This window comes from Gymnodraco acuticeps, unplaced genomic scaffold (assembly GCF_902827175.1).
Source record: "Gymnodraco acuticeps unplaced genomic scaffold, fGymAcu1.1, whole genome shotgun sequence".
Lineage (NCBI taxonomy): Eukaryota > Metazoa > Chordata > Actinopteri > Perciformes > Bathydraconidae > Gymnodraco > Gymnodraco acuticeps.
In genome coordinates this window covers 7,804,745-7,831,060 of record NW_022990590.1, presented here as the reverse complement: position 1 = coordinate 7,831,060, position 26,316 = coordinate 7,804,745, and the positions used below count along the sequence as shown (strand labels likewise).

At 41.1% G+C, this 26,316-nt stretch overlaps 1 protein-coding gene across 2 annotated transcripts; it reads right to left on the bottom strand.

Annotated features, from left to right (window-relative positions):
- Nucleotides 1–2,380: 2,380 nt before the first annotated feature.
- Nucleotides 2,381–16,691, bottom strand: stmn4 (stathmin-like 4). 2 transcript variants are annotated; one of them, XM_034228733.1, is made up of 7 exons: nucleotides 16,569–16,670; nucleotides 13,364–13,399; nucleotides 7,645–7,707; nucleotides 7,142–7,237; nucleotides 6,726–6,931; nucleotides 5,520–5,711; nucleotides 2,381–3,884 (listed from the first exon to the last, which is right to left on the bottom strand). In XM_034228733.1, exons 3-7 carry the CDS (start codon nucleotides 7,655–7,657, stop codon nucleotides 3,825–3,827), a joined length of 567 nt encoding a protein of 188 aa, XP_034084624.1. In that variant the 5' UTR covers nucleotides 7,658–7,707; nucleotides 13,364–13,399; nucleotides 16,569–16,670; the 3' UTR covers nucleotides 2,381–3,824. The 2 variants fall into 2 exon arrangements, with proteins under 2 accessions (XP_034084624.1, XP_034084623.1); XM_034228732.1 differs by lacking the exon at nucleotides 13,364–13,399 and having other exon boundaries at nucleotides 16,569–16,691.
- Between the last annotated feature and the right edge of the window lie 9,625 nt (nucleotides 16,692–26,316).

Here is a 26,316-nt window from a genome sequence, read left to right as displayed (position 1 = left end):
CCAGCTCTCATAGTATGCCTCTCGTCCAATGAAATGACTTGGTCGCTCTATGATATAGATTACTTCCAGAAAGTTGTTCATGTTCTCAATTTTTTACATTTAACGCTATATTCGTTCGGTACACACGTGTACCGAACCGAAGGGCCCGTACCGAATAATTTCAGTACGGGTACGTGTACCGTTACACCCCTAATTGATTGATATGATTGCGATTTAAAATCAGCATATACTTCTGTCAGGGGATGCCACCCCTCAAAATCTCCCGCCACCCTCTTGCCACTCCATGAATATTTGTCTAGATCCGCCCCTGCATTTGGGAGAGAGCAGGAGACCAGTGCCACCTCCTCTGCCAGTGGGTCTGGGTGTATGGGAGAAGGAATATGCAGTGGAGAGAGCTGCTGGGGTGGATGTGTTGGATGGAGTAATCCAGGTCTCAGTGAGAGCAAGGAAATCCAGAGACTGCAGGGAGGCGTAGCCAGAGATGAAGTCAGCCTTAGGAACAGCTGACTGGCAATTCCACAGGCCACCAGAAACTAGATGTTGGATCTCAGTGGAGCACGTGGGATAGACGAGAGCAGGCCGGTTATATCGATTAGGAGATACACGGGGCCAGTGATAATTGCGAGAAGACACATGAACAGGAATAGAGAAAATACACATGATTATAGCATGCGGGGCTAGAAAACTAAAGAAAAGAGAAATAAGACACCAGCTCGATCAGAGTAGGATTTGCCTCCTCTTTGCCTCCCTCGTGACTCCCGCAGGACTCCAATGTCTTTGTCAGTCTTACTCCCGCAGGACTCCAATGTCTTTGTCAGTCTTACTCCCGCAGGACTCCAATGTCTTTGTCAGTCTTCGGCTGTCTGACGCTGAAGCTGACGCTCCAGGAAAGAGCTACCCGAAATGGACGCCTGATTGCTCAGTTCTCACAGCTGTAGGGCCACGGCCCTCTAATTAGTTAACTATCTACAGCTGATGGGCGACAATAGACTGACCGTGCCTATATTAATGCAGGCTTGAGTGCTGAGACCTGTAAAGCAGGTTTCGCCTGAGCAGATCTGAGATTTAAAATCTCTCAAACGCGATTTAGCCGTTTACGCTACAATAACAATTTATACAGAGTCGAATAAATGAAACAGAGAAGTCTAATTAAACAAGAATATAACTTACAGTGGTTGCTGCGTCAATAGGTAATGTCGTCACCGGGTCCAGATGCACACTGAGTTCATCAGATTTTAAATGCGGTATTTAAATGCTTTTTAAGGTACAAAATGACTGAGTCACGTGGTTGTACTTCACGCTATCAATAGACTGGCCGTGCCTATATTAATGCAGGCTTGAGTGCTGAGACCTGTAAAGCAGGTTTCGCCTGAGCAGATCTGAGATTTAAAATATCTCAAACGCGATTTAGCCGTTTACGCTACAATAACAATTTATACAGAGTCGAATAAATGAAACAGAGAAGTCTAATTAAACAAGAATATAACTTACAGTGGTTGCTGCGTCAATAGGTAATGTCGTCACATTACCTATGTCTTATTGTTGTTTTTATTTTAAGTGGAGCCATGAAAAATGAGAATTGCCTCAGGAATGCAAGCTTTGTTTCTATGAGCATGGTCAAATGGAGACCACATCCATAAAACTACTCAAGATGACCCTACAGCCCGTGCTGACTGGAGTCAATTAGGTACTTTCCCACTACATCGACTACAAAGTCTTTGAAGATCTGGAAAGATTCACCAAAAAACAAGCTAGCTTTGTATTGACCAAATAAACAGCAATGTTCAGATCAATTACTTATTCATGTTTTAAATAAAGGTGAATGTATTATTGTATTAATATCACTCTATAACCATAATGCGTTACATAGTCTATCTGTTCATTTTGGCAGTCTTTTCAAACTAATATGGTCCCGACGTCCTCTACAGTGGACATACTGTAACATTTTAGAATAAAATAAAATAAAAAAAGTCTAAATTGCAAGAGGTTTTTTTAACCCTAAATAGGTAGGAAATCACAAAAAAAAGGAAATTGGAAGACACTTTTTTTCCTCTTGTTTTATGGATTCGACCAATTAAGCAAAGACAGTACATTTGAAAAAAGAGAACCAGTGTATACAGTCTACTTAAAATCGTTTGTTTTTTCCTTTATAGATACTAAAAGTATTATCTAGCGTCTTTATTCAAATTAGAACTGTAGTTTATTATCTAACCTTTGACTTTAATTCATATTTTGTTATAAAATGTAATTTCAAAATATAGATTGAATTCTTATTTATCATAATATATTGGCTTGGAAAAATTGCCCCAACAACCTCTAGCAAAAAATGCCTGTACGTAACCTGAGAGGCAAGACCCAGGGCAAAGAAAACCCAGTAACATGTGGTCAGTGTGTGTTTATTTGCATGCAAAACATCCACATATGATATCAATCCACGAATGATGAGAAACAATGTGTGAGTTCAGTCAAGCCGTTTTTACTGACCATGCCAAATAAATACAATCAATCCAGCCTCGAAGATAAACAGCGACACACAGTTACAGCAAGTACAAACCCCATGTTACCACTCCCCAGCTACAGTGCAAACATTTTAGACATTTCAATCAAGTCAGTATGACTCAATAACTCGAGCAAGTTTCATCTTTCTGTTTACTTTACCTTTGGAAATCATAAACTGACAATCAGAGCATATTGACACATGTCAAAGCAAAGGGAGAGCGCTGTAAGCCAGAACCCCCCCCCCCCCCCAAATTCATCTTTTCAAAATCAAATTTGTCCAAATTCTGAACTGCTGTGACTCATTACTCTTTACGATGTTATTGTTGTTTATACTGTATATTCCTGCTGTCCTTCATGTGTGCTTTTGAGTTGTGCTTAATGAAATTAAAAGTGCAATCAGTGCTCTAAATCTAACAGTCAAATGCAAGTCACTGATCTACAACTACACTACCGTTAGTTTCACAAAGAGCCTGACAATACAGCAGGACTCCCTCTGTTTCCAAGTTTTTTTTTTCCTTTTATTCCCCCTTCGCGCTGCGGAAAGAAACGAAAGCCCGATTCCTCATTTCATAATCATAAATCAAGTCGTGAGATTTACTGAGGTCTGAGACGTCCCCAGACAGCAATCCCAAAAATTGTGCAGTGAAGAATTAGCATGGCAGACCAAGGGAAATCAAATTTTATTTTTATTTCAGAGACAGCAGAAGGGTTAGGGTTGTGTGTACTGACGGGTACGTTTTTTCTCACTGGTTGTGAATGACCTACATCTGTGTGTCCATTTCTTTATAGCACATCATGTTTTACTTGGTAACAATTTAGATTACAACTCCCTTTTCCATAGTAATAGTCTGATTGGACATCAATGGTGTTGGCCGTGTTTCTGCAAAATTGTCAGCATCATCAAAGCATCATCAGGCGAAACAGCTCGGCTAACGATGCTAAAATATGCAGGCAGTTGTCCTTTCCTGCAGAAATGAAAGGTATCATTCAAATTGTTACCTCCTCCTATCTTGATGCAGCTTTTATTCTTCACCAAACAGCCATTGTTGCCCCTCTTTTAAAATGTGATTTCGATGCAACCCAACCCCCCTACCCACTTTCATTTAGAAAAAAGATTTTTTTTTGGATTTCAACATCAAGCATCGGCTAAACTTTGTACAGCTTGTTCAGAATCGTTAGAGCATACATCAAATATGAAAAAGCTATCCCCTTTGTTCGGGTTGCTTTTGGGTTTCTTTCTTTCCTACACTGTTTTGATTCCCTTGTTTTTTTTACCAACACGTAAAACTCCCGCTCTTTTTCCTTTCATTGTCTTCTCCACTCATCTATCGGCAGGCTTCCTCCTTCATCTCCTTGTTCTTCCTCACTTCCTCTGCGTGTTTGTCCTGTCAGACAAACACAGAGACATTGCAACATCAGAGTCAATAGCATGCATGAATACATTAGCATTAATGAGGCAGGAACGACTGTTCATAAAACTTTGAACAGGGGAATTACTTAGACTGGGGAGAACTAACAACTATTTTCCGCCTTATATAATATTCATCATTACTGATCAAGCTTGTGTGGAACATTAAAATAGAAATGAAAACCCAGTCTAAGATACGCCTCATTTGCACACAAAAAAACCTCCAATATCAGGTCTCAAAATGAAAAGAAATGTATTTGAGAACAAATCTTTAGAGTTGCGAATATGTGGATTTTTGAGTTGAAGCTCTGGACAGAGCCAACCTTGCAGTTTTCCCTATTTCCAGTCTGTTTCCATGCTAAGCTAGGTTAGCTTCCTGCTGCTGGTGGTCAAATATTGGTGACAAGTATGGACCATTACCTTAGCTTAGCATAAAGATGGTTCATTGTTGTTTTTACATTTATGTCTCTGTAAATAAACACAGATTAAGAGATGTAAAAAGGTCAAGTTGTTCAGCTAAGCTTGGCTAATTGTCTCACTGCTCTGGCCTTGAGTAGTATCAATCTTCGCCTGTTTTCAGTCTTTATGCTAAGCTAAGTTTGCTTGGTGATGCTGGTGTACAAATATAGGCTACAATTATGGACCGAGAGTAAGGAGTCTTTTACCCTAGCTTAGCATAAAGATCATAAATTGTTGTTTTTACATTGCTATTTCTGAATGAATTATGTATTATATTAACAAAATGCAAATTGTTAGGTAGTCCGATTTAGATATGTAAAAAGGAAATATTTTTTATTTATTTAAGAGACAGTTCACTACCTGTTTCCTCTGTCCAGTTTGTATGCTAAGCTAGGCTAATTGTCTCAGAGCTCTAGCTTTGGGTAGTATCAATCTTCTCATCTAACTTTTCGTTTTTAGGCTGTGACATTATTTTTAAAGGAACATTTCCTTTCATTTCAAACCTTTATTTATCCAGATTGTCCCTTGAGATCATAGATCTCTTTTTCAAGGGAGACCTGCAGCAATTAGGTTCTACATGAAACATAAAACAACATAAAACAAAAACAGTTTCGACATATTGGGAAATAAATGTTTTCACTTTCTTAGAAGATAGTTAAAAGCGAAGATTGTACCACTGTCATCTAACTGTTTTATAGGGTGATAATAAGCATATTTCTCAAATAATGGAGCCTTTCCTTTAATAATACCCAAATGACAGTGCACAATAGATCAAGTTTGGGCCTAGCATGAAACATTTGACTTTCTCCACTGAAAATGACTTCATCATAATGTTGGATTCCAAGATGGGAGATCACACAAGTTGAACTCCCTAGAATGAGGACTGGGTTACTGGATACCATTTAGCTGAAAACACTAACCAAACAGCAAGAGTTTCCAGGAAAGAAAATATTGAAAAACTTGATCCGTCTGTGTCTATGATTCATTTCTTCCATATCTCTGCTGTGCTAGGTCCTGACTGATTACAACAAATACTGAGTACAAAAGTCCATAAATTAATCATCTGTTTAGTTGCATGAGAAAAAGAAATATGGAACACCAAAACCGTTCATGACTATTAATACCATCCAACAATGGTTGTAAATGATCGTACCTTCTCCTGCAGCCTCTCCAGCATGGCGGCCAGCAGGGCCTCCCTGTTCTCCTTGTTGGCCTCCATCTTCTGCTCCAGCTTCTCCTTGACGTTCTTGATGAAGTTGTTGTTCTCCTCGAAGGCCTTCTGGATCACCCCGCGCTCGTGCTCTCTCTTCTCCGCCAGGTGCTTCAGCAGCTCAGCCTCCTGGCACTAGAGGGAGATAGAGAGCACAGATGGTAAATCAACTTTAACTGCAGATGCAGATATTTAACAGATATCCTAACCCTAAAAGTGCTTCTTCTTTGAGTGGCACAGATGATTGCTCTAAAGTTAGTCTTACAAACAAAAAAGTAATTTACATTATTGCTGACTGTATATGCATTTTAAACAGCAAGGTTCCTTTAAAATTGCATGTTGTTAAACTTGCCCCCCTTTTACTTCAATTCATCAACTTGGTAACACAGAGAGCGTAATTGATTGACAAATGTTTATTTTGTAGGTAACCTAAACAGTTAGCACTTAAAAACACAGTTCGTCTGCATCCTCAGGATTGTGTAAGTGTAAATAAGTTACATCACCTTTTTCAAACTAAGCCCTGTCCACTGTGACAAACCTTGCAAAATAGTGCGTTGTAAAAAAGAAAAACTGAAATGTCCAATAAAAGAACCAAAACTGTTTATCTTGGCAGAATATGGTGTTTTTATATTGAACTCCATTACTTACAGTCAGAAGCTGATAAGAGGCTGAGAATATACATTTCCAGGGCCTTTAATGCAGCTAATAAACAGATGATTATAAACGGAAATGTGTGATGTTGCAGGTGTGTGTGTGACCGCTTTGTTTTGCAGGACACATTCTCTGTGCCAACTAATTTCCCTCTCCCCTCCTCCCCCGTCTCCCCCTGTCCTCTTAGCCTGATGAATATGATCTTTTGTGAGTGTGTCCTTTCATGATTGCCCTTGTACTTTCATGTCCCCCTTTTCATCTTCCCTCCACTTGTGTTTCCTCCCTTCCTTCGCATCAACTCCAACACTCCCTCCTTCTTTCCTTTCATCCATTTCCACCCTATTTCCTCCCGAGTTGATAAATCAAGCTGCCCACAAAGAGCGTTGTCAGATGTTTGACAATGTTTGAAAGAGCTACAAATAGCTTAGGGTTAGGGTTAGGATCTGTCCAGTTGGATGATACAAACACCCAACCCCACCTCTTCTCAACTCCCCTCACCTTTCGCCTCTCCTCGGCAGCCTCCAGTTTCTTCTGGATCTCCTCCAGAGACGGGTCTCTGCGCTGTGGCATGGAGGTGTTGAGCTCTGGCACTCCGTCAAAGGATGGGGGCTTGAGGATGACCTCGAAGGCCTGGCCAGATGTCCTCTTGTTCAGCTCAATCACCTCCACGTCTTTGATGACGCGCCAGCCCAGGTCCACCGCATCTGTGGTGTTGGGTTTTGGCCATGTTTAGATAATATAATAATAATAAGATAGAATAACACTGTTACACACCATCAATGTGATTTGTTGTACATTGTGTGGTTTGTGGTGATCCATCCTTCCACTCTACATGGTTCTGCGTGGGAATTATAGTTTGTTCTTTTACAAAAATGACTAGTGCCTCCATTCGTGCAAGAGTGACTTCTCTTTACCTTCTGCCTTGTATGTAGGTTTGTCTGCAGTCTGCGGGTTGAGGCAGGCACAGAACAGAGACACCAGGGGGAGCTCTTTGACCTTCTCTTTGTAGGCTGCACACACACACACACACACACACACACACACACACACACACACACCACACACACACACACACACACACACACACACACACACACACACACACACACACACACACACACACACACACACACACACACACACACACACACACACACACACACACACACACACACACACACACACACACACACACTTTGTTAGGCTTGACATTGTGTTGGCTAACTGAATGATGGTGCAATTCTCCTTTTCAATGACAGTGACACGTCATTCTTATTATGTTATCATCACTGTCACAACACTGACAAGATACATGGTTCAGATAATAAACGTCGCACAATGGAATCATGGAATCATAGTGCAGCATATACAGTAAAGGGGAAGGGGAGCAGTGACTTTGTGCTGAGGCTGCATTTACCTGCCAGAGTCATCTTCTCGCTGTGTATGTAACTCTCCAGTGATGCTGAAGATCCTGCTCAGTCTGCCAGAGAGGGACACAAAGAGGCAGAGGGGAATAAAGCAGCAATTAAAGGTCACATTATGAATGTGAGAATCAGTGGCTAAGGACAGATTGTGCCAAACCGCAAGCTGCATAGCGCTTGTTTTAGCACCTCCCATTAAGGTTTCATTCGACCAATCAGAGAACATCAGAGGGTCATGTTGCCAAGTTTGAATACCATGACATACTGGGGACATTAAAGCAGGGAAGTAAATTTGAACTAATCATATACAAAATATTATCAAACACAATATCATAGGGCTTTTTTTCTGGGGTCCTCATCAGATATCTATGATTTCTTCATGTGAACAAAAAAAAAACAATCCCTCCAAAAGATCAAAACAAGAAAGGTCGACACATGCCCCTTTCAGACCAATGCGGTTCCAGGGCCGGTTCGGAGCTAGAGCCTGATAAGCACCAGTTTTTCCTGTTCACACCGCAGCGGAGCCGGCTCTGAGCACCAAACAATGGTCAGTCTAGAAGCAAGAACCGCATACGTCACGTTTACATCGGAGGGGGGCGAGATTAACCTGAGCTAACAGTTTATGGCGAGTACGGCAAATCAAAGTTGTAACAAGCAGTAGCGCTGAGCAAAGTGACTAGAACGCAACCACACACTTCTAAAAAAAACACACTTTATAAAGTCAGGCAACCAAGCCCGCCTTATCCTGCCATCAGGCCCTGGGGCTGATGGTTTTGTAGGCCCCCTATTTAAACAACAAATCAAAGTCATTTATAGCCTCGGCAGGCTCTGTGATCGCACTTCTCCACTCTGCTCTACACGCGCCTGGTCCTCTCCTCCAGATGAGTGACGTATCGGGCCTCCCTCATGTATTTGTCCCGTTGCCGTTGGCTCCCCTCCACGTAGCAAGTCCTCGTCGTCCTCTCCATCTCCTCCAACATCCCTCCTGTCTGTTTTTCCTCTCCCGCTACTCCATCACTATCAGAACCAGACGGCCTACTCCGAGGCCCCGCGGCCGGCACCGCTGCCGCTCGGTACATAACTCATCTGTCCTTCCTCCTCATCCTGGCCTACAAGTTTAAAATAACCTGTAAGCTTCGGCATTTTTTGTAATAGCTGCTTGTCTTGAAACTCCTTTTCCCTCAACAATTTCCTTTTCCGAGCGCCACTCTCAAACTTGTTCTCCTAAACAACCTTCATCTGTCACTCAATCACTCGCAATTTGAATAAGTCACATGTGAAACATATTCTCATTCTGATTCGCTGTGAAGTGGTGCCCACTGACTGTTACGGAGTCATCATTTTTGAGAAAAATCTCTGGAATCCATCGATCTGATTGATTAGCGGAGCAAATGATCAAAATACTACGGAGGAAAGATATTTTCGTTTGGATTACTGGTCTGGGGGAAGCGAGTGTGTGTGTGTGTATACGTGTGTGTGTTTGTGTATTTTTGCATTTGTGTGTATTGTGTTTGTTTCCCGGGGAAAACACTCACGAGAAACACCGGCTGTTGTTATGCCTGCTGTGACGTCAAGTTACTCCGTTCTCGGCTTGTAATTATGCCGTTACAAGCTTCAAAGTTGTATTTATCATCTGAATTTGCCGAAACAAGTTTAATATTCTGAAAGCCAAGACTTTGTTTATTTGAAACCAGATGAAAACAAACTGGAACGGACCCTGCCATGTTATCTATGATTACTATACGCCTTACATTCATAATTTCAGCGGAGGGAGGGGAACAGCAGAACAGCAGAGTGGCGAGGGAGAGCTGTCTTCTTCCCTTTACAAGCTTCAAAAATGTATTTATCGTGTGATTTTGGAAATAAAAGTTTCATATTCTGAAAGCCAAGACTTTGTTTATTTAAAATTTTCAAAAAACATCCGAAATAAAAAACTTTTTTTTAAACATTTTTTTTTTTTTTGGCTCATGATAGGCCCCCGATCTCCGTAGGCCCCTGGGCTTCAGCCCAGGTCAGCCCGTGCATTAAGGCGGCCCTGCAGGCAACACTAACCAGGCTTTGTGTGACTGTTTATTTGTACCTCACTTCCATCTGTTCGCTGTTATTGATAATTGTGGAGAGCAGGCAGACGTTTTGTTTTGTATTATAGCAGCTATCGGATGGAATCAATACAAGGGCTGCACTGGTTGTCATGTTCGACTATCACAAGTAGAATCATAATGAAAAATATGCCGGTAAAATGTGCCTGTAGAAAACGGCTTATGCCACAATAGGATAGCAACAACAAGTAGTCAAGATAGTCAGTTTAGCTTCGGTTGCTATGTTAACATCACCCATTTTATTACATTACATTACATTACATTGCATTTTGCTGACGCTTTTATCCAAAGCGACTTACAATAAGTGCGTTCGACCAACAAAATACAAACTTGAAGAAAACAGAATCATATAAGTACATCAGGCTTCATAGAGCAAAAACATTTCAAGTGCTACTCAACTGGCTTTAGATAAGCCAGCCCTTTATTAGTATATAAGTGCTTTGTTAATAGTTCTATCGCTCAAAGTGAAGTCGAAAGAGATGAGTTTTCAGTCTGCGCCGGAAGGTGTGTAAGCTATCTGCTGTCCTGATGTCAATGGGGAGCTCATTCCACCATTTTGGAGCCAGGATAGCAAACCCACGTGTTTTTGCTGATGGGAACTTGGGTCCCCTTCGCAGCGAGGGTGCAGCGAGTCGTTTGGCTGATGCAGAGCGGAATGCACGTGCTGGGGTGTACGGTTTATACCAGAGAAACTTTCATAACAGCGTTGTGATGCCAAACAGCGTAAATTCAGACTGACACACATTCACTTAAGGGGAACTGGGGATATGTATCAGCTGCTTGTGTGAGTCAGACAGTGAATACTTTACAGCAGCCGCTGCCGTGTGAGCTAACCTGGAGCTAACGGGAGAATAAACTCCCGTGGAAGAGCAGCACTGCAGCGGTCGGTAAATGCCGGTGAAACACATTAATAAACAATGAACCACGGCACTCTGGAGAAAAGTGTAAGGTTGGAGAAGTCGTTATTTAATTTAATCTGGCTTCGTATGATTAAAAGTAACACGATCATCGACCCGACGCCGTCCCCCGTTGTTGTTGTGAGCGGCGCCGCTGGGGAGAAAATCAGCTACGTAAACGGTGACGTCATGACGCAGCAGCGGCAGCACCAAAACTCTGGGCGGTGTGAACAAAACGGGGGCTGAAAAGAAAAACCGGTTCCGAACCAGAAGAGCACTAGCACGGAGCTAGAACGGGAACCACGTTGGTGTGAAAGGGGCAACAAAGGCACTTTAAAATCTCATTCAGTGAAAAATTGCATTCTTGTCTACCCTCAACACACCAGTGATCAGGAATGCTATGTCCAATCTTATATCAGTCATTTATTTTGCTTCCCAAAATTCAACTCTGAAAGAACATAAAGATCCCATCAAGACATGTGAATATATTCAGGTTTTTTTTAACAAACATTTAAAAACACGTCCCTTCTCACGCATTGAACAATTCAGAATCTATGCAAATGCAAATATTGTATATTTCAAAATGTTACTGTAAATACTAAAATATGTCTTCTACTTCAGTTTTCATCCACATTTTGTGATAATCCGAAATAATGTGCATTTACTAGCACTACTGTAATGTGTTATCAGCTGCCAATAAACTGTTACAGAAGAAGAGGTGCCAAGATGGCATACAGAGTGCCGTTCTATCCTAAACATTTGTTTGATCATGTAGAAAATGTGATTAAACAGCAGCTTGAGTGACATACCACATGCTTAAAGATCAAATGCAAAGCTTTTTGTATAATTGCCAGTACAATCGAAATCATATAGCTACAACACTATCTAAGATATTGCAGTATTAAAATCGGAGATAATATGAGTCTGGCAATGCGCAATATTAATTTTGTTCAACCCCCAACACCAAGTCCGACGATTTATTTTCTCCGCCGCTCCTCCGCAAGATGGCGGCGCGTGACGTCAGATGTGCCAAACATATTTCCACCTGGCTTATCAATCACAGCGGCTTCCGTCGATAGTACAACTAGTTTCGTCTATCATGTCTGATTCTGAGTAGACTATAGACTAAAAGCTTTAGGAATCCAAACTATAACATATAATAAGTACCCTGTATCAAGATTGATGCAAAACAAGTGAAATTTGACCTTTTTAGAGAGGTTTAGACAAATAAATTCCAGGCGGACTCACCTCACAAGGACGAGGTGGATGGGAATTTGTTCAATGCCTAACATATTTCCACCCGGCTTATCATGTCTGATTCTGAGTCGGAGGCCACCCAATATCTGGAGTATGTTGTCGACATCCAACCCTATCTCTACGAGCCTCTGATGTCGAAGAGGAAATACAAGGAAACGTCACCTGATATCACCGATGAAAGTGCTGATGGCGATGATTCAAGTTCGCCATCTGAGGAAGAGGCCGAGGGTGCTGAGAATTGGTGTAGATGTGGAAACTGCCAGACCATGCCTACAAGCCGAGAAAACAAGTGCTGCCACAACTACGGTTCCCTTATTACTTATCCTAGCTCCACATCCAACACATTGTTTATGATCGTAAAGACACATCATCTAACGGTGCCCACCTCTATAAGCAATACAACTTAATAAAACTGCAATTCCGTTATCTGCGTTATCTGCTGTGCTCCGTGCGCTTTGAAATCTAATCAAAAGTTGTTTACCTCAATTCTTTGTCGTTTCTGCATCGCCCGGCTCTTTCGTTCTTTCAGTGGTTTCTTGTGCTGAAATATGGAGGGGACGGCTCTGGGTTTCAGCCTCCGACATACTATTAATGCTTCTCCACCAACAGACTTCATGATAGCAGGATCAACCTCGTATGCATCACACGTGAAGTGGTCAGAACACAACCTGCTCCATTTTGTCGGTTGCCAGCCAACACGATTCACTAACAAAATCCATTTTTTGCAGATGATTTGGTCTTTGGGAAATACATGAAAAACTCTCCCAGATCCCGCACCGTTCGTACAACAAAAAGCACAACAATAACCCATGTTAATTCAGTTTTCTTGTCGAAAAACTTGACCGAGACTGCCGAGTCGGGATGTTTGGTCCAGAGACTGTTTGGCATGTATGACGTCACGCGCGCGGAGGCTGCTGGGAAGGTCATGTCAGAAATTCAGACGGCTTTGGGTCAAGTTTTGTATCAATAAAAAGCTTTTTTTTCGGGTGTATTATCTCGATTTAAATTTTTTTTAAATACAGGCAGTCTTAAAAACAATATTTCTATAAAAATGTAGCATATTTGGAAGCTTTGCATTTGATCTTTAATGTGCTTCATAAATTGTTAGCTAAGGTCGCAAAAGTTGACATTACAATTGTTGCAGTTTAGTTTTATAAACACACCTACTAAGTGTGAATTTGAATTTTTTGGTGTACTTTTGAGTGTTCCAAACCCATGTTTCTTTTATGCACAATTTGAAACAAGGCATAAAGGTTAATGAAAATTGTCACGGTGTACTGTGGTGGCCCATTTAAATGGCCACACTGCCATCAATAGCAACCACATTTTTTTATTTAGTTGTAGGGTCCCACTGTCTGAAAAAGTGCATTTTCGGATTTAAGTTTACACTTTCACAGATCAGACCATGATGGGTTACATAACTACTTGTGATGGCACAAAATCCTGCATGTATGGACACACACCTTATTCCTGGCTCTTGGTGTTGCAGTGAGTCACAGCTGGGACACAAGTGGAAGAAACATCAGTCATTAAAAAAAGCAGGAGGAAAATATTAATAACAAGCGCAACATCAACCATGACATCAGCCTGTTTCAACACCTGCTGAAAATGTAATCCTGAGTGTTGTAATGAGAGCAGATGTGCCTCTGTGACGGTGGCCTGTTAGTCATTTCAAACCACACTCATTAATTTTCATTCAAGAGTCCCTCAATTGAATGAATTCAAACAGATATCGAGTCAAACTGAATGACACATTACACTTGAATATCTGTTGTCTGCTAATTGGATCATATTATTATGTGAGAATCCAGCAGAGCCTACAATGAGGACCTTTTCACAGCTGAGTGCACACACTCATTAAGATTAGCTTTTCAATTCTGGTGTTCAGTATCATAAGCGCACTCATCATGTGGACACCCTCCAGAATCAGGTGTTAAAGCAAACAGGCTGAGGAGTAATAATAGATACAGCAGTTTGAACATATTTCCACCACAGGGTTAGACATCCCAATGGTTCCTGATGTGGGCCCAATTAAATGTATCATCTGTCTACCAGAAATATTTTCAACTACTTTCCCCTTCAAAGATAAGGTTTTACATAGATCATCATCTGAGCTAGGACCCACTTAGAGAGGAGTACACGCTGGTGCAGTGGAAGGCAGAATGCAATACAAGCAGGAAATACACTTTGTCTGTGTTAGCCTTGTTGTCCAACATATAGGAATATTTCATCTTAAATAAAATGTTGTTGGGCTAAAGAAAATGTAATGGCAAAAATGAAACTTAAAGGTAAAATGTCGACAGCATTCATGTTGCTAGAAGGTGAGTAGCCTGTGTTAACTTGGCTATCAAGACCATGGCTGGGTTAAAGGAATTGTTGGACAATCTTCATTATGTGCTACTTTAGTCACAAACCGTAACAATTATGAACAACAGTTTTTGCAATCTGTGCAATATCTCTGCTTGTTAATATGCACCTTTTATAGAATCCACTATCCACAATACGCCAGGAAGTAGCTCCTGCAGTTCACCAAGGGGTAGGCTAGTTATAGCACACCATTTCCAATAAAACAATTAACAAACAAGATACAACATGTTCATTTTATTTAAGTTGGTGTAGCCTATGTTTGAACCTTGGAACCTAATAATGCTAAACTAATCCTTGCTCCAGCGTTAAAGCTGACCCCACTTCTAAGCCTATCAGAAAGACCTCTTTACAGGAGACGTTGCAGGATTGGTATCAATCTTTACATGTAACTCTCATCTCAAACAAATGCTTAAAACTTGGAACATTAGCTTAGCTAACTAGCTAGCTACCTACCCACCCAGATAACGTAATCTGTCAGGTCTGTCTGTTTGTGTGTGCCTGCATTTTAAGCAGTTGTTTAGCATGTGACATGCCTGAAGCTTCAGAGAGTGACATAAGATTACTAATGAGACAACCAAAGACAGAGAGAAGTCTAATTTCAGTGTGGAGCACATGCTCACCTGACCAATCTGACAGTCCCTGTGGGACTTAAAAGTCAAGGACACCCACGTGTGCATGTATAGACACACTGAACATAAATGTTTGCCACACACAACACACGCACACGCACGCACACGCACACACACAGCTGCTTCTTATCTAATGAAACCACTGAGGCAGCAAATCAATGGATGCTCTGTTTCCTGCAGGAGGAGTGCTCTATTTCATGTGTGTCAATGCAGAGGGAGAACAACTTGTAACTTGTTGGTCTTGGTGCACTGGGACAAATTTGGCTCAAAAATGATTTGAATTTATCTTGTGATAATCATGGAATTTTCATCCCAAAAGATCACCACCTTCTGAAGGTAATATTTCTCTTTCTCTGCAATTTGGTCTAATATATAATAATATCTACAGTTTATGAGAACAGGAAATAATTGCATTTCTCTTAGGTGGCTGTGACACATTTGCAAATATACATGTTCGACTCACATCCATCACACTGCGAGCAAAATGGGCAAAAATAAAAGCTGGAAGCAGCAGACATATGCCGATTCGTTTTTGCAAGGAGTTCAATTTTGGTGAACTGTCAGGTGTACATATTGTTAGATGAGAATAGTGATACATATCTTGTGGCTTCATGCTTAATATGAAGCTATATCAAGCAGTCAGTTAGCTTATCTTATCTCAGGTTAGCTTAGCACATAGACTGGAAATAAGGGGAAACAGCTAGCCTGGCTTGGTCAAAAGGCCAACATCTGCCAACCAGTACCTCGTTAGCTCACAAATTACCTTGCTGTATATCATATGGTTGTGGTCAATAAATGAAATCTCTTTAAAAACAAAACTATTTTAGCATTGTTTCCAGAAAAATAACACATTTTGTAAAAGGGACTTAAACTTCGACATATTATCAAGCTTGCGGTAATTATATTTTTTACTTGAAAATAATTCTGAAAATATATCAATTTATTCTCTTCAAATTTTCAGCACATTGATACTTTTACTGTTCCAGATTAACCCTGATAAGAGTTTTTTTTTCACGATTGACTGTTTCCATGGGTACAGTCCTTGATGTACCTGTATACACTTTCATATATTTGCATGAATCCTGAACATCATCTTATGGCACCTATGATCATTTCTAATAAGAGTCTAATAATACATTTCTTATAGGAGGAGCAGTTAAACAGACTTCAACTTCACACCATACATTCAATACAGCATACCATTTGTATCAAGACAATACCAACATGTGTTAACACCCAGCTATATCTGGCATTTTTATGAGCCAATTTGATTTGGGTTGGATGGTTGGTTTTACAGAGATTGCTTTTATAAATTGTTGTCTCCCCATCTTTTGTAAGACCTGCACAATGCACAGCACGAAATCACATAGAAACTAAATTCCCTCTTCTTATATATTTCTCTCTCCCCTTTCCAAAAGCAGACACAAAGCTGTGTCTGCACATATGGAGGATCAATAATAAATGACACCCGTTATATACAGTTTGCGGGTACACCGAGTTCTCTCCCTTTGCCTCCTTCAGCAGGTGCAGTGCATCATCACCCTCGCCCCTTTACGCCCTTCATATACACACAGTCACAAACACACACAACGAGGTGCCTTCAGTCTTGCAATAAAACACAACAGAGCATAAATGTAATGCAGGTATGTGTGTTTTTGTAATGCAGACTTACCCCCTCTGTCCCTTTCTCTCTGCTGCTGTTGATGGACCGGTGACTACGGTTACCCCCGTCTGGCTGCACGGATACAGGCGCCGGGCAACAGCAACAGCCTCAGCGCTGCCTCCATGACATCACTTTGGAGACGTCTTATTGGCCCGAGCCACTGCCAGCATCCAAGGCTCTCAGCCAATTAGAGAGGAGTGGAAGGATGGGGGGGAGGACCGTCAGCTCTTTGTGTTGTACCGCAGGGTGGGTGGAGGAGTCACTGTTTTATTATGTGGTGCAGGAGTGTGTGTGTGTGTGTGTGTGTGTGTGTGTGTGTGTGTGTGTGTGTGTGTGTGTGTGTGTGTGTGTGCATGTGTGTGTCTGAATGTATATTATGCATGATGTTGAGTTGAGGGAAGTAGTGTGAGAAATTGGTGAAGATTAGTAGACGGGTGTGTGCATCTCAGCAAGGGGGCTCAGCTAGGAGGCACGCAGAACACTAAATTATTTAGATCCTAAGGGTAGTGTATAGATCAAGCAAAACACATTTTGTATTGTGAAGCACATGCAGTTCATTTTATTCAATATTTGCTATTTTTGTTGTGAGCACAAATACAAATGTGTGACTTCTACAGGCTTCAAAAACATTCAAACATTATATATCTTGTAGTGAGAGCAGTTGTGACAGAGACAATCTCTTGTTGTGTGCTATAAGTAAAAGGGATTACCCTGAACAATATACATATCTTATTCACCAGACATTATCCAGAGTTCTTATAGAAACCGGCTATAAATTGCTTGATTTTCATGTTATATTTTATGTTGTCTATATCCTGGGCAACATCGATACATTATTCCTGGAATATGACGTACCTTCTCTGTGTGATAATTTGATCAAATACAAATTGATTAAGGAATATAAGACATGGTATTATGCATGAATGCTTAAATTCAGCTCAGTAATGGCTTGTTTTTGACATAGGCCTCGAGATCAGGTACAAAAAGCAGTACTCTCTTCTTTTACCTCCTTCAGCAAATAACCAACCCATCCTAACCAAATAAAAAGTGCCAGTAAAAACATTCACACAAACCTGTTATTTAGGACCCCCAAAAGCTCTGGCTGGAATTACCAAGGTTTCCCATTTTTTCAGTCTTGCTCACAGATAAAATCTTAAAGTATATTTGTTTAAGAAGCGTCAATAATTTCACAAGCGTTATGTGACTTTTCACACAAATACCTAACGTAACGTAAGATAGTTATCATTCTCCTCTTCCATTCTGCTGAGATCTACAGAGCTTTTTAGTGTTTTTCAGCTGATTGTTTGGTTTTACTGCCCACAACTGTAATTGACTCTCATAGCTCTCATCGAACATTCCAACTCTAAAATCCCCCTGTACAGTGCTCATTATTAAATAACAGACATATAGCTACTAATATACTAATATAATGAAGCTTTTCGCTGCTTAATAGCAGATATTTCTCTCAGGAGTTGATGGAGACCAAAATAAAGCTCAAAAGAACATGTGCTGGATGTGTAGATAGGAAACTGTTAGCCATGTTAATTAAAAGGTGATAGCATGTCAAGCATGTGATCAGATATCATTCACAATGGGCCACACAATCCATTGATGCATGTTAAATGCTGGAACATTGATAATGCAGACCAAGTTTAAAATATGGAATGTCCCTAAATAACCAGTGTGATCATGGATTTCAAGCTGGGTTGACATTTACTTTAGGTCTAATCCACACACACACACACACACACACACACACACACACACACACACACACACACACACACACACACACACACACACACACACACACACACACACACCACACACACACACACACACACACACACACACACACACACACACACACACACACACACACACACACACACACACACACAAAGTCTTGTCTAAAACTGGAAAACTGGCAACGTTGGTGTGTCCTAGGATTGTTGGATGCTATAGCATTAACCGTCACCTATTCTGACGCCTCATTCCGAAAATAAGGAACTAAACATTTATGTAAAAAGTCTGTAATTTAAAAAGGGCTGGTGTTAAATCAAGTCTGCCGGGGCGAGTAACAGTGTGCAATGATGGTGAATCGATCATTTTAAAAACACTAGAGGGACGCTGTAAAAGCCATCTTGTCGAGGGTAGTTTCCCAATCCAGCAGACAGTATTGGTGCAATTCTTTTATTTTTGCCCTTCCTTTTTGGGAAGCCTCTTCCCACCACTGCTGTTTCTGCTGTTTTGGATGTGAACTACTGTTATTACTCCAACCGCTGCTAGTAAATAGAATCTCGAACATCAATATAAGGAAGCCACAACGGATGAAAAATGTACTTTTAATCACAATCCTTTAAAAAAAAAAGTGTTTATAAGGCATTAAGGATAGGGGACACACACTGAGGAAAGGTAAAGTGCAGATGTGTGGTTGCCGCCCTCTGATCTTGTATTCAGCTCACACGAACTAACATGATGTCACCACGCTGCCCGCAGACCTACGACGATTAAAGAGCCTACAACACGGGGGGAGAGAGAGGGATTTGCATGAGGTCACATTAGGGTGTGTCCCTGTTGTCGTTTCTGTTTCTTTTTCTGCTGTCTCCTCTCTTCCTCCTCCCTTCCCCTCTCGTCTCTTCTCCTCCCTCTCCTCCCTCCTCCTCTCTCTTCCTCTCTTTCCCTCCCTCCTCTTCTTCCTTCCTCTCTACCTCCTCTCCTCCCCTCCTCTCCTCTCTTTCCCTCCCCTCCTCCTCTCCTCCCCTCCCTCCCCTCCCCTCCCCTCCTCTCCTCCCCTCCCCCCTCTCCCTCTTCCCTCCTCTCTCTCTCTCCCCTCCTCTCCTCTCCTCCCCTCCTCTCCTTCCTCTCTTCTCCTCTTCCTCCCTCCTCTCCCCTCACCTCCTCTCCTTCCCTCCCTCCCCTCCTCTCCTCTCCTTCCTTCCCTCCTCTCCTCTCCTCTCCTCTCTTCCCTCCCCTCCTCTCCTCTCCTTCCCTCCTCTCCTCTCCTCTCACTTCACCTCCCATCACTGACGGTAAACCCATGTGTGACAATAGACATCACACACATCCTGGAAATGAGATCACCAAGAGAAGAGAGAGGAAAACAGAGAGAAGAAAGAGTAAGAGGAGGAGGAGGAGGAGGAGGAGGAGGAGGAGGAGGAGGAGGAGGAGGAGGAGGAGGAGGAGGAGGAGGAGGAGGGAAAGAAGGAGGAGGAAATGGGATCAAACAGATTATTTCAAGGATCCCTGGGAGAACAAAGATAAGAGGCAGGGCCACAGCAGAGGGGAAATAAGGAGGGAAGACCACATTGAAGCATGGGGAGTATTATAGGAATACCCATGGGAGAAGTTGGGAGGAGACGCCTGGTAAAAAAATGCTCTAGGGATGCAGGATGAAAAATGGCCCATTTGACAGAACATGGGTGCAACTGAAGTGAGATAAGGAAGAGAAATGAAGAAACGAGGCCCCTCTGCCCAGAAGCACACGACTGAGGAAGGAAATAGATTTAGAAAGACATAAATAAAAGGAAAACAGATGCAGATGATCTGATCTCCTGGTAAGATTGTCTTCCCTATAATCACATTTCACAATATGGTAAAAGTCAAGATTTCTTCTTTTGGATTTAGGGATTTTTTATTATGTTTGATAACTATTTATTCAGCCTTTTTTAAACCAGGTTTATCCCATTGAGAAATGTTTACAATGAACATAAAACACTTACACTGTCATAACATTAAAACAGATTCACTATAAGGTCCATGCCACATTAATATGTCGGTTAAAGGGGTCCTATTGTTCTTATTTTCAGGTTCATACATTATTTATATATCGTGCTTCTGCTGTTTGCACGCATTCATTTTCTAAAAGTGGACAGAGATCTTTGACTCAATACATGTATAGCTTTAAACTCACAAATGTATCAAATCAAGTTTTATTTATATAGCACATTTTAAAAACGATTTTTGGGCGAGCCAAAGTTCTGTGCTGTGATTTAAAAATACATCTGTAGACTTTTCCATTAAAAACAAATGATAAAATCTTTCCTTCCCAATTCAGTCGTGGCTTTGTGAACAACAAAGTGCACAACACCATGGGATTGTAATTCTCATAGGTCAAATGTAAAAGACAAGATCAGAAGGTAGCAATTTGTTCTCAACATAAAAGAATAACAGATGTAAATAAATACAGCTCTTTAGCATGCTCAATCAAAGTGATATCCTAATGGCACTCAAGTGCATACACACATGAATACAAACACACACATTTGAAGAGCACTCTCCGCTCTCCAGCACTGCATGCCCTCGTGGCCTGTGAAAACATAAACAGCTATGTAGCTCGGTGGTGATCTAAAGTCTGACATCATCTCTCCAGGATGAGATCATTCTAACTGACTCACTCTCCTCGAAGTGTGTGCACTCAAAACGCCGGATTGTGAATAAGCAAACGTATGTACATGTGTGCGCTTATGCAGTGTTCACTGTAAGACAATTAGATTAGTGCTGACATGCTCTTCAGAGTGATCTAATTGAAGTTGAAGTGCTTTTACTTGCATTGATTTTGACAGCCAGGGGTCTGGTACCAAGGGGAAACACAGAAAGTGAAGCGAAAGCCTTTACCCCTGATCTATTGAGGGGTTTGGCTTGGACACTGCTTAGCTGAGCTAAAACTGAGGATAAGTCATTTAGGTCCTCTTATAAACAACCGCAAAATTCAGACTGTTTAAACGCGTCGTCCACAGCAAAAAGACAAACAATGGCAAGCTCTGAATTTAGGGCATAATCCATGTGTTCAGTTTTTGTAGATTTAATAAAAAATCCACAAGAAAGTTTTCTTTTTTTATGCAATTGGTGCAAAAATGTGAAGTTGTCTTGACCTCCTTTCTGTGCACACTTCTGCATGTTGCACCTGTCAGAGAACAGCCTGTCTGGAACAGTCTGTTACCATGGGAACTGACAGCGAGAGGGAAGTCATTGAGTACCAGGGAAAGAGTGCATCTCTGTGTATATGCACAGTGTGGAGCATGATAGTGTGAAAGCATTTGGCACATTTGCATGGATGATTTTAAATGTTTTTAAGTGAAATGATGTGTTAAATGGACTTCCGATGATATGCCTTTCTATACACCACTTAAAGATCATTAACTCAATGACACACTCACACAGAAACATTCATAGACTGATTGCCGGTGCCCTAATGTTCACTCACACAAACACACACACAATGATTATTCTGTTATTGTTGAATGATTACAAACATTATTCAGTATTCTCTTAATGTAAGACTAGCATAGAAGTGGGCTATAATGCTCCAGCCTAGTGTTGATTTACACCAACGTTGACCTAACAAGTCAAACACCTTATACTTGTTTATGCTGGCCTTGATTAATACACCATCTCTGTGTCTTGTATCTTGCCCTGGCACACGTGATATTACACCAGCACCATTTAAACAGCTTGATGTCAAATAGGGTTTTTTTTGTGCTCAAACTAATGACTTGTAAGTGCCTGATTTCAGTCATTACTTACACTGTATAGTGTGCAGTGTACAGGATGGTGTTAGTATAGTGTAAAGTTTGTATGTTTTATTGATTTTGTCTGAAGGTTCCATAAAAGTAGTACAAAGCACCCCTGGTTAAAAGCACAGCTTGTTGAACAAAGCCTGCCAATGGGGCAAGATAATTAAGTTTGTTCTGTTCCTCCATCTTTATAAGGAGCCAGAAGTTAAACGATGGGCTTTATTGTAGTCGCACAAGAGCTGCAGGTTTATTTGATCTGGGTACAACATCCAAGCAGTCAGAGTGATTTATTACAAATGTGAAACAACTGCAGTGGAACAGACGCATATCTGAGGATCAAGGATCCGTCATGTATAGTGAAAAAAAAGAAGCTGTGGCGAATAGCTGATCATTTAAAAAACGGCAAATCATAGATCAAGCATCTAAAAATATTTGAAATGTATCATATCAATCTTTGCCAGCTCAGAAAATATCAAACATGAAGCATGTGATGACAGAAGAAAGGCATACTTGACCTTTATTTGTATCGGTTAATTTAACTTGTAGGCAATTGCGGTCATATCTCTGTAGGCATTAACTAAGTACGGTACATTACAGTTTTTAATCGAAACCACCAATACATTAGGAACAGAGCAAATCGTCACAGACAAGACTAGTGCTGTGTCCCTATTGAAATACTGACCTTAGTGTGCTGTAATGTCGTACACTGTGAACACTTATGCAGTGCAAGAAAGACCTGATAGTGTTGTTTCAAATTGCACTCGACTTCAGTGCCCGCACTGGAAGTGACAATCTCCCCTATTAGTTAGCTAGTGTTACGACCCTGGTCGTTATGTGTATTGTGTGTAGAGATGTTTCCCTCCTCCTGTGTCTGTGTCTGTGTGTGTGTGAGCAAGCAGGTGGTGCCCGTTAGCTGATTAGCTACCTTCAACAGGCTGATTGGTCCACCTGAAGAAGAGGGGAGCATTTAAGCTGCGGCCATGCAGTCACTCTGCCGCTCTCTCCGACTCAGCTTCTCCTGCTCCCAACTGTTGCGTATTTGTATCTGTCCTTTTGTACTTCTGTCTTGGTATATTTTGTAAACCTTGGAAGGATAGACATAACTTGAACCTGTCCTTGTTGGACACGCCTTAAGTCTACGTGAAAGTGTGAAACCCTTTTTTCTTTTGGTTGGTTCTCGTTTTCTCCTGTTTTTACGTCAGTGGCGGTAAGAGTCCTGTATGTTTATTTTCTTATTTGTTAGTTAAGATTTTTGTGTTCAGAGATTTGTTTGTTTTTGTGGGTTGTTGCACTTAAAAAGAAAACTTTGGTAATTAAATGTACCAAAAGGCATTCACTGTCTCATTGTCTATGTTCTTGGGAGTGGGAAAAGAGGAGAGGGCACATTTTATGCTGCGCCTAGGTTCCCCTAGATCTGGGCGTAACACTAGCTAGCAACGTTATTGTTTATTACAGGCTGATCAATTAACCAATTAAAATGAATTTCTTCTTCGACATCAGTACGGTGGTTTAGTGAAAAAACAAGACACGTGTTCCCCGGAGCAACAGCAAATGCCATTGTTGAGGGTTAGAAGTGTAAGAATTCCACTCAACTCCTTGAACATTATGAGTGCCCCATTCAGGTATCAGGTATACCTGATACAGTATACTGCACTGTAGCCTCTTACATACTTCACTTCAGGACGAGCACTGACGCACTCAAAACAGCCAATGAAGTACAAAACAAGTCTAAGACCAAAGAAAGGCGAGACCGAGGCCAGGCAGGGCTGAGTCGTCCATCTATGGTCGTGCCAGAACAGTGAAAGTCCAACACGGCACCTTCAAAAGTGGAAGATGCAAAACATGGTAACTCTGCACATTTATCTAAAAGATCCATATTCCGATAAAAATAACCCACAAAAATAAATGTCTATTCATCTTAATTGATGTTGTTCTATTCGATGATACATCACAGGTACAGGTTAAGCTGAGATCGGTAACTAGACCCTGTAGTCCTATACTACTGACCTTTGGTTATGGCTACCAAGCTCAGTTTAAAAAGGCCAGCCTTGTAAAGATTCCTTTTGTCTTTTAAGTATTTTTTTTGTTTCCACTGTGTCTCCACGTCAACAGTACACCTCCGCACCCCAAACTGGTCAGAGGTCAAAGACGAGGTGTTCCAGGTATTTAAACTCTATTCTCTATGTTCAGAGCACATGCTTAACACAATGTGCGGCAAAGAGTGTGTCTGTCTGTGTGTGTGTGTGTTTGTGAGTGTGCATAAGTGCAAAGACACAAGTCCCTGTGCTGCGGGGGTCAGAGGTGAAACACAGCAGCTCTCCAGTGATGGGACAGTACGACAGTTATGCCTCTCCTGTGTGATGGACGTGATGTACGGGTCAGTGAGATGAAGCTTCTTCAAAGACAAAGTTGATTTAATGTTTCTCTGTGAACAACTCACACTCTCACTGATGTGCTGTCTGTGGCTCCACTTCTGAGATGATTATGTACATACCTGCAGCTCTGTCTGTGACATATGCTGTGTCTACTATTTATCATAAAGTAGAGAGCGAGAAGAGACCGTGTTTATTTACGTACATGTTTATTAATACGTTAGACCGGCCGCTCTCCCTGATGTGACGTCACACGCGGCCCGGGTGGTCTTTTTTTATGCAGAAGTAAAAATGTCTTACAAAAACGACGCCAGATGTCACTGTAGTGTATATTTCTGTAGGTCTTTTTGAAAATCTAGCGTATGCATCATTTTCCTACACATTTATTCACTGGGGTCTCTAACCTGCAAATTGCTCTTTAAGAATGATAGACAGGTAATGATGCGGGACATTCAAATTTTCAATAATATGTCACAATATATCGATTTGATTGATAGATTGATTTAATTATTTACACAGTGTTTAATCATATGATTGATTATTACATTTTTTGTTTTATTTAATACTGAATCCTTTGGCAGTCCATAGAGTTACATTTCAAATTAACCATATGTTTTTACACTGTTGTGTTTGTCTTGCAGTATTTAAAGGGTTCAGCTGCAGAGCTCTGTCACCCTCTGCTGCCTGTACGATGGATGACTCCATCTCCCACCAGCTGCAGATCACTTCATTATTGATGCAATGATGTGAACTTCCCCACAGCAGCTGCAGCATCAAGCAGGACACCATACTCTACTGTAACAGTGACTAACCATAATGACAGCATCATTACAGAAATACAGAACATTTGGAACAGGAAGAAGTTGCCCTGTAAGCATTTAACAGAATTTCCTCTGATAAAAGCAATATAATACTTCATTAAATAGGCAATTTTGTGTAGTGTTCAGGGCCAATTTAAGTGAGATTAGGATTGTGACAATCTAATAATATCAATTGTATTGAAATGTGCTATTGCATGGTCTTACATCATCTGAATTCTCTTAAAACTGAACATTGCAAGAATGATTCCAGCCAGAGGAACCCAATTACAATGGGTAACATAAACAAAGTTGGGTTTAAATTTAGTAGCCAATTTTAGCTAAGAAATGCTGCACTTATGTATTTTATTATGGATTGTAACACTTAGCATTCTGCCTTCGATTTATCTGAGGGAGGATGATGAATTCCTGAAGGCTAACCAAAACAAAAATGGTGTAAATTAAATCAAACTAAGTGCTCCTCTTGGTTTTGCCTGCGAGCTGTATTCGCATGAAATGGTTCGAGGCCACTGCTTTCAATGTGTTTTCAATTTGAAATGGTTGTTGATGGCGTAGAGTTTGAGTGAGATGACCCACTCTCCCTGCACTGCATCAGCTAACCATCACATCCAGATGGACACCATATGAATTTGAACATGTACTCAGCAATTCATCACATATGCTGATCTTCTGCCAGAAAAGATCAGCAGGTCAAATGCATTTTTAACTTTTAATATTTTCCTCGATTTCCCAACTTTATATTAAGGCAAAACAGATGTAAAGATTTGCTTAAATTCACATACGTTCAAAGCTACTGAGATTACCTCCTTCTCCACATGCAGTCCACAGCTGCATCCTTTCATCTGTCAGTAAGGGTCCTCATCCCCTCTGCACAGGTTAGGACCTTCTGTTCGGTGGTGCAGGAACGTGACCCCTCATTGGTTTCCCATCTGCCAACACTGCCAGTTGTGTTCAAAGGAGCATCTCACCATTAAATAAATAAATAAATATAAATTTGTTTCTTAAGACCATGGCAGATGTGTATAAAGCGGGTCTGGGTTGAAGGTTGGAT

Coding starts and splice junctions, on each gene's coding strand:
- stmn4 (XM_034228732.1), bottom strand. Junction 6,932..7,141: donor ACCTACATACAAGGCAGAAG/GTAAAGAGAAGT, acceptor CCAACACCACAG/ATGCGGTGGACCTGGGCTGG. Junction 3,885..5,519: donor TGGAGAGGCTGCAGGAGAAG/GTACGATCATTT, acceptor TTTGTCTGACAG/GACAAACACGCAGAGGAAGT.